General features: G+C 47.0%; 1 protein-coding gene across 5 annotated transcripts; it reads left to right on the top strand.

Moving 5' to 3' along the window:
- Positions 1-69: 69 nt before the first annotated feature.
- LOC144106354 (uncharacterized) lies at positions 70-1,663 on the top strand. Of its 5 annotated transcripts, none has more exons than XM_077639134.1 (4): positions 70-496; positions 560-630; positions 723-872; positions 956-1,663. In XM_077639134.1, exons 3-4 carry the CDS (start codon positions 834-836, stop codon positions 1,172-1,174), a joined length of 258 nt encoding a protein of 85 aa, XP_077495260.1. In that variant the 5' UTR covers positions 70-496; positions 560-630; positions 723-833; the 3' UTR covers positions 1,175-1,663. The 5 variants fall into 5 exon arrangements, with proteins under 5 accessions (XP_077495260.1, XP_077495259.1, XP_077495258.1 ...); XM_077639132.1 differs by having other exon boundaries at positions 71-496; positions 702-872; XM_077639133.1 differs by having other exon boundaries at positions 70-630.
- Positions 1,664-8,804: the final 7,141 nt, after the last annotated feature.

The following is an 8,804-nucleotide window of genomic DNA, read 5'->3' as shown; positions in this document are numbered from 1 at the left end:
GTGTCGCCACGGTCGGAACGATTGCAGCGATCCTGGTACCTGGCAGCAAACGCGGCTGGAGTCAATGACACAACGCGTCTGCGCCGCCAGTGCCGCCGCGGGCAACGCTGCAGCGCAGTGGCAGCAGACGACAGCGACCGGCGCAAGCATAGCGAGCAAAGTTTTGAGCAATTTATGTTTTTACCGCCAACTCCCAGGCACCGCCACCGTCGCATTTCAAAATCGTCCCCATTGGCTCTACGGGAATGTCACAGAAGCGTTTCGGTGCAGGTGGGCTGGAAACGCTGATTGGTCGATGGGATGCGCTTCTCCGTGACGTTTTTCTGCTTCTCCCTCGTTCTCAACCGGACGTGGGTTCGCCGCGCCTCTCTCGGCCTGTCCCTAGAGTGCCTAGGGAATCGCTAGGGCCGGCTGGCCGGCCGCCGGGCGTGCGTGGTCTGCGGGCATTCTCTTCGTGAGCGTAGGCGGCGGCGCGCGCGTTTCGGAAGCTGTCCAGGTATGGCTTTTTTTTTTTTGCGTGGTGCGCTCGTCGGCGCAGCCAGCTGAAATTTCTGTACAGTTCTTGCTTCCACGACATTGCGATGACCCCCAAAAGGCGCTGACCCGCGAGAAATCGCCAGCGACATAAAGGTACGCATTTTATCTCAAATTTCGCTTCATGAAGTGCTGTACCGCTTACCTACATGCCTTGCGCATTCCAGGACCTCGTTTTCTTGCTGCAGGAGCACGTCGTGCTGGTGTTCAAAATTTTGCAACTCCATTACGACGACCCACATAAGGTGCGGTTTGAGGACCGCCGGCGTCGCCATCTGAACCGCCGTCTGACAGCCACGATGAAGCGCTTGTCTGGCGTGCACGTTCTCAATCACGAGGTAAGGGTTGAACAACGTTTTCGCAAGTTTTCTCGTGCAGAACTCGCCAAATTGCGGCGCTTGTAACGTAACTTTTTTTGCAGCATCGTTTCCTGGACCGGGGCATCGACCAGATGTCAAAGATTATCGTCGCGGCCCTCGTCAAGATCTACGGACCAGGGATAGCGTCGGCTTCAAGGGCAAGACCAGGAGAGGTGTACGTCGTGCACCGGTGTCGTCGGTGCGGAGCCAAAGGGCACAAGACGGACCACTGCTGGGCCTACTGCTCACCGCGCCGCCACGCCGCTGCAGGTCGCGGTTGAAGTGCTCCTGCAAACGGCCCTTTTTAGGGCCACCCCATTGTTTCCTGGCAGATCGCGAGCGTCCCGTTTCGTGCCCGTATTCCCTCTCTGTCGAAATCGACGCCAGACATCAAAATCGCGCGGTGTGAGCTAGTAAATCGCTGGTAGAGACAAAAACTCGTGCTTGTATAGACTTACCCATCTCCAGTGCGCCTTTGTTTATTTCCGTAGGCACTACTCGCGCTTTGTAGAAATCGACGCCAGCCGCGAAATTTTACATGTTAGACCTCGCTACAGCATTAGCGCAGCGTGCCTTCGTTTCTTTACGTTCTAACTTTTATGCAGCGCACCTTTGTTTGCTCGTTACTTTTGTTCTTTTCAGTCGTTTCCTGAATCCGTCCAAAGAGCCGGGCTAAATGGATGATTATGGAACCACATGGCGATTGCACTGCATACAGCACGACTTTGGTCCCTGTGTTTTTAAATAAAAACATCAGATGTCGAAGGTCATGGTCGTGTCCGAGGATGGCTTCCACAGCTGGGGCCTAACCATAGGGAGCGCACACGCTTTGTCGTCGTTGCCGAGTGGAGAGGCCCAAGATGGCTGGCATCCTTAATAAAGATCCCTTCTCGGGGCCGCTTTAGTGTTTCCTGGCAGATCACGCGCTTTCCACCCTGTGCACATGCTCTCATTTCCAATTAAAAAGGTCCTTTAATAACAAGATGTTGCATGGTACTTGAACAATAGCGGCTACAATGACAAAGGTGAAGAAGTGCTGGAGTTACACGGAAATAAAAAAGGTTGGGGGTGCCCACATAACAACCTGAAATGGTTTTGGACAGGACTCCTAGTTAATTGCATTTGGAAGAGAAAGACAAGGTTTAATTTTGCAGTGTAAGCTTGCTTCTCTAGAATGAACAGAGAACGTTGCCTCGCACTGTTTGGGCCACCTTCCTTGACCCCATGAAAAAAAAAAGGATGCCTCTGGGAAACTATTTGCGGAATTTCCGCCCCCCCCCCCCCCCCCGCCCCTCGATTCAGAAGGGGAAGGGGGGGGGGGGGTGACGGCCTTTTCTTTGTCGGGCTCGGCGCGACGCACGATGGACAAGACGGCGAAAGGAAGGGGGCTGTCAGTGACGCATGTTCCGCGCTCTTCGCTTAGCCAGCGTACAAGTCCCTTCGACAGCCTGAAATGCCTTCGGTGGGCATCGTCACGCATGTCGAAAGGATTGTCATGCACGTGCGACCGCCGATAACATTCCTTGCAAGCTTATTCATTGCCGTGAAAATCGGGCGGTGAGCATTTCTGGTGCGAAGTGAAGGAACTTAGTAAGGTCTGCAAGGAAAGACCTTACGCAACTTTACTGGGGCATAGCCGCCTTTCCGAAATTAACCGTGACAAGTGCCTAGCTGTCTTTGGATTCCAGCGAAGTTGCAGCTGTACCTCCGAATCCTCCTCGCCCGTTCCCACGCGGCTTCGCATGCCATGTGCGGTAAAAAGAACAGTTTGCAGAGTTTAAATGGTTCAAGTATGAAGCTATGCAATGAAGCCAATTACAGACTTCTGTACAACAGCTAGAGGAATTTCAAGAGCATGCTGTGTGATGGTAGTCAAAACTAATGCCGTCAACTATTATTTCGTATTTTTTTGACCAAACAGACATGAAATGTCTGAAGATGAATGTGTACCAAACACATCGGTGCATCAGTTAATTGTGATGCGTGAAAAAAATTGTACTAACATATAAATGCCCATATGTCGTCATAATCAGGAATACTGAAGAATTAAGGAAAATAAAAGGTTTTTTTTTTGTTCAGGCTCACACACCTGCTACAAACATCTTTATACGCGTACGTAACAATTTATGACTCTGTAAGAAGCATTTTGGGTAAAAAGTACAGTATGGCAGAAAGGAGTCTTTAGGAAATGCACTGTGTAGAAATAGCCATACCAATTTCATGTGATCGTTCGATAAATGTAACAAATACCGTGCAAACAAGCTCGCTGCATAGTATAGTTTTTTTGCAAGTTACTGGTTGCAGACCGCTCTGCAGTCACTGGACTGTGATTGTGTAAGTACTGCATGACAGTGCATGGATTGCACAGCAGTTGCTTGTTCATTTCGTTTACCACCATCATTTGTAAGAAGGGGCCATTTCTCATATACATGTGTTTCTCTGCGAGTGTCGTTCTGCGCAGCGAGCGTTCTTTTGTGCCCGCATGTGTGCTTTCGGTGCGGGAGTGCGTCCTTGGCGGCACCCTCCGTTCTGCGAACGGACCGATGGGCGCCCGCTTCGTTAGCTTATTGGTGTGGTCGTTAGGGCCGCGGGAAATGCCGCCGCTGCCAGAAGTACGAACCGGAGAGCCGTGCGGCGTCTCCTTTCAAGTGGACCCATGCACGTGTGCGCGTGAGAGTGTGTGTGTTTGTGTGTGTGCGCGCTTCCGGTGCACTGCAGGTGCGCGGTAGCCTGCAGCGCTTGGAGGCGACTCAGTCAAGTGACAGACGACAAGGAACCCGTGAGAGTGTGTGTGCGATGCTATTTTAGCTTGTAAATAAGTTTTCGTAAATATACCCTTTTGTATTTCCTTCACATGAGAGTTTAATCGTTTCATTTCTTCAGCGCGTATTTGTAACATTAATTTAATCTTAAGCCTCATTTCAAACACAATGAAACAGGACGTGTAACTTTTTGACATGTTCCTTTTTGGCAGCCTCTAAAAATATTTCCGCATGAATGGAATGGGCTAGCTTAATTGTTTTGCAGCAATATAACCACGGGACTGCTGTAACTTGCAACATTTTCAAATTGTGTGAGTATCACTGCATGTGAGGGGTCACAACCATATCCTAGCTGTTTCTTGAAGGTCCCGTTGCTTTGATGGCAATGCTTGGACAACCATGACCATCTTCCGCATTCATGCGCACAGGGTATGCCCATTACGTGCATGCCTTTCTACCTATTAATGCCTTACAATGCAAACAGACAACAAATAAAAGGAAGAGCACAAGTACAGACAGTGTTTGTAGCCCACACTCTTCTTCTTCACGTCAGTAAATATATATGGCACATACCCACGCGGGGGGATTTGCCAAGGTACAGTGGAGATTGCCAATGAAATATTTGCACGGGGGAAAAAAAAGACGTGAGGCGGCGGCGTAGAAGACTGAATCAGAATAAAAATTGGAAAATTCAATAAAATTTAAGAAATATGAATTACCGAGAATAGAATCAAGCATTTTAGACATGCAACAGAATTTTGTATGCAGCTAACAAGGTGACCGATCAGTCGCACTTATGCGATCATGAAGGTAGCCACAAACACTGCTTAACGGGAATTCCTTGGCGCTCGCACCGAACGAGAGAAGAACTGGAAGAGATAGAGGGAGGCCTAACCTCGAAAGAGGGACCTCCAAATACTGCTTTCCTTGAACTGCGAACCGCCGGCAAGAGACGAGAAAATGACCTATTGTTTCAACTTGCCCACATGAGACACAAAGGTTTGTCGCAGCGAACCCGCATCGGCGCAAGTATAAATTTAAGTGAGGGATTTTGCATCGCAGAAGCGTCACTGACACCTCGCAACGCCTTGATTTACACCACTGGACATTCCATGGGTAATTTAAGTGGTGAAAATCCACGGTATTGAGCAACGGATCACTCAAGCTGGCTGAAATATGTTGGAACCGCTGGAAACGTGAAGTTTCCAACATAATGAGGTGAAGGACAGGAAAGATTACAGGAGCGCTGAGAGCTGACCTTGCCAATAAATCAGCCACCTCGTTAAAATAAACACCCGAATAGGCAGGTACTCAGACCAAGTGGATCTCACGCACTGTGCACGGAACATAAAACCTAAGCGACCAATTCAATAACGATTTTCCGGAATTTTGGAGACTAGAACTGAAAGGCAGTCTGCAAGAATGAGAACTCAAGCTACATGCCTGGGAATTAAGAGAAGAGCCAAAATAACCAAAAAATCTACGAAGAATATAGGAGTATAATCAGGGATACAAACAGAATAGCTCCAAGCCAGATCCTGCGAATATATCCCAATTGTAATGTTTAGTAGCTTCTTCTGAATTTAAAAGTAATGCTACTACTTTGAACTTTAAACTTTGGGGGTTCGAATAATAGCTGATAAATCACAGGGGGACAAAAACTGAATAACGGTAACAGAAACTTTGGCTATATTCAAGAAACATTACAAATGTCTTCCTTCGACGACTCTTCTTCCCGCACTGCCCCGTCCACCCGTTTTCTTCAGCAACTCGTTGCAAGGAGATCAGATCAACTTGAAGCGGAGCTAACAAATTCTGCGTGAACCTAACTTGCGGAAGCTGATAGCGTGGCCAATGCCTCCCATGCCTACTACGGATGGAATCAATACAAAGTCGAAGAAAAAGTATACCGCAGCACACATGATTGGAAGTGAAAGACGAATTTTGTTGATGTTGTTAGCCTATCAAAAGATGGCACATACCTACACTGGGCGATCAGCCAAGAATCCGGTGGCTATTCACCTGTACTCAGTTAAAAAAAAGAAAGCCGCGCGGGAACGCAATACTGGTGGATGTGCTGAATTTCAGGAACAAACGTATCGTGCAACAAGTAACAAAAATATTCGTGAATCAGATTTTACATTGCATAATGAACCATGACTGCACCAAAGCAATGAGATATAAGTGAAGCATTTCGTTGCTTTCGTGACAGAAATGAGTTATGAGGTTTGTTGAATAAAAAAAAGTGATTTTTGATGGCAGCCAGCATGAGCCATTTAAAGTTATAGCTCAACATTAGTCACATCTGATATAGATGACACGCATGCTTTGAAAACAAGATAATGTTTTTCTTTTTTTTTTATGAGAAATGCACAGGCAGTTTCAAGGCTTGCTTCACAATTTCATTTCTGGCGTATACACAAAGGCATGCCTATAAATTTTTCGTGTGTTACACCAGAACCAACACTACTTAAGTTGGTAAATCATGTTCATTACCTGGGTGTCATTAATAGCAAACATATACTAATGCTGCTAATCCTATAGAAGAACAAACAGCGGTTTTATGAAGACGTTAAATAATACGTGACACTGCATGTGTCCATCAGGCAATGAACTGTGCGGCAGTTTCAGTTTCTCTTCTCTTATTTTCAGTTTCGGTTGTCTTACTTTCAGTTTCGCTTCTTCAGAGTTTCAGTCACATGCATGTCTCTTGACACCACGTATACGTGACGCAAGAAAAGTAGAGGGGGGGGGGGGGGGTTCGGCGGAAACTTGGCGTCATCATGACATCGGTCGCTCCGGTGTGTCGTTCGATCTTGCATCTACAATACAACAACGTGTCGACGAGGTAAACAGTTACTATGAGTTGCACGGGATCTTACGCCCCCTCGTACATTCCTAGAAACACCGGGCCAGTCACCAGTACCATGGAACCAGTGGAAGGCACTGTTTTCTACCTACTTAGAGGCGTCTGGCCTGAGTTTGCTGCAACCCGGCGCAAAGCCATGCCTTTGCAGTCGCGCGGCGTCGAAGGTCAGCGTCGTTCCGCAATTAACGCCTCCTGCCACGAGCGCAAAATGAAGGAGCAGGGACCTAAATTAATGGCGATTTCCACTGGTCGTGCTGGAGCAGCTTTTCTTGCTCCGCGACGACGAATTCGAGTTCAACTGGTCGACCTGGACCGACCGCGCGAATTCCGCTGGTCGATTGGAGCAACTCCGTTCCAACGGAGCTCACAAGGTTGATACGCCGACCAGTGGCGGATCTGCTCCGAGGCGGTTTGGGGCGCTCTTTTGCGATTCGAGCGCCTCACTTCAGATCCACCAGTGGAATTCGCCATAAGTGAAGTTACGAAAGGCGAAGATACGTTTCAAACCGCGCTCAGCACTTGCAACCGTCTGTCCTCAGCCACGACGGAACGCTACCGCGGTTCAAGATATGTTTACAGAACCCTGGCGAGCCTGTCAGCTGCAGGTTTACATTGCTCAGTTACGCGAACCTGCGTAGAACTGCGACTTCGACAATTCCGTGAACACTGTTGTTCGTGATCAGCTCGTTTCTGGCGTTGCGTCGGACAACTTCATAGGATGAAATTGTTGCTCGAAGGTGCAGGGCGAACCGGGAAAAGGCGATTAATCGCTTGTACGAAGAGGCACTTTTTTTTTTAAATTCAGTGGTCACTTTGGCGATGTAAAGTGCGCGAGGCGAAAGCCTTTCTGCGCCCACTGTGGCTGCTTCTTTTAATTTTTATTTAATTATTTTTAATTTTTCGCTTCTGAAACTGCATTGTCACATAAGTTAATTTTTCCTTTTTATTTTTGTTTCTTTAAAATTGTTATTTATTTTTATTTTTAACGTTTCGTTTTGAGCTATTAATTTACTTCACAAATTAATGTGTAATTACAAACTAATGCGCAATTTCTAATCACCAATTACTTCTTAATTGCTAAGACTATATGGGTTATATCAATTATTATACCATTGATGACGTCATAGTGTGACAGATTTCGCGGACGGATGGATAACGAGAGCCATTAAAGGCTTTCGCTTTAAATGTTTGCATGAAGTCGCCTATAGGCAGCTATTGGCTCTAGATTGCAGTTATTCGTTTCGGGCCCCTGATTATACACCTATATTCGCTGTTCATTTTCTAGGGGTTCAGTTGGCCCTATAGATAAGGTCTCTTGCATCGTTACTGATGTCATTATACTTGCTGACAGCCTTTCTGTCCTGACTCACTCGAAGGCTCGAAGGACGCTCTTCTGGGCCATTCTCTAAGATTTTTCATTCCACTACATGTTAAAGAAATGCGCTTTCACTGGATACCTGGACACAGCGGCATTGATGCTAACAAGACGGCCGATTTTTTAAACAAAATCTGCGCTTTGTGGGCCTGTGGTACCATTTACTCTAAACACTGTGCATTGACAACAGCCATGGGTACAAGGATGGCCCACACCTACGTCAACATCTTCATGCATAGTAATAAGTCTAAATTTTTGAAAGATTGTCCCATTAAGCCCACCCTATACAAACGCTACTTGGATGACATCTTTTTAATTTGGACTGACACACCTCGTCCACCCCAACATATCTTTCACTTACACGTGCGCCCACACCACAATTAACTTCCTAGATGTTGAGATTTTGGTAAACGAAAGCTCACTCACCACCAGTGTATATAGAAAACCGACGGACCGTCAACAATACGTACACTTCCAAAGCTGCCATCCTCGTCACTCTAAAACAAGCATCCCATACTCTCAGGCACATCGATCTAAAGGAATATGTTCCCAAGATGAAGACTTCGTAAAAAATTCCAAACGCATGCAAGAAGTCCTCATTAAGCAGCGATACCCGTCGCCATTGCCGACGATGCCATTCAAAGGACATCTAAACCCAACCGAGAGCAAATACTGGAGTGACGTTGATACAGCGAGCAAACAGACCATCAGGCAAATCTCGTACTTCCCTTCACCAGTAACCCAGCCGCCTAACGTACGTAAACAAAATCTTCAAAAAAACATTTCAACATTCTCAAACAAAGCGAGCTAGCGCCTCGCCAAAATTTTCACTGCTCTCCCTCATGCAGTCTACAGACGACCGAAAAACATTCGAAACATCCTAATACACTCAGTCACATAAAGAG

This window comes from Amblyomma americanum, chromosome 10 (genome assembly GCF_052857255.1).
Source record: "Amblyomma americanum isolate KBUSLIRL-KWMA chromosome 10, ASM5285725v1, whole genome shotgun sequence".
Taxonomy (NCBI): domain Eukaryota; kingdom Metazoa; phylum Arthropoda; class Arachnida; order Ixodida; family Ixodidae; genus Amblyomma; species Amblyomma americanum.
The sequence above is the reverse complement of the archived record's forward strand: the minus strand, read 5'-3'. Positions and strand labels throughout refer to the sequence as shown.

Excerpts from the sequence above, each read along its gene's own strand:
- LOC144106354 (XM_077639130.1), top strand. The coding sequence starts at position 684 with ATGCCTTGCGCATTCCAGGACCTCGTTTTCTTGCTGCAGGAGCACGTC. Across the intron at positions 873-955 it reads TGCACGTTCTCAATCACGAG|CATCGTTTCCTGGACCGGGG; the intron begins GTAAGGGTTGAA and ends CTTTTTTTGCAG.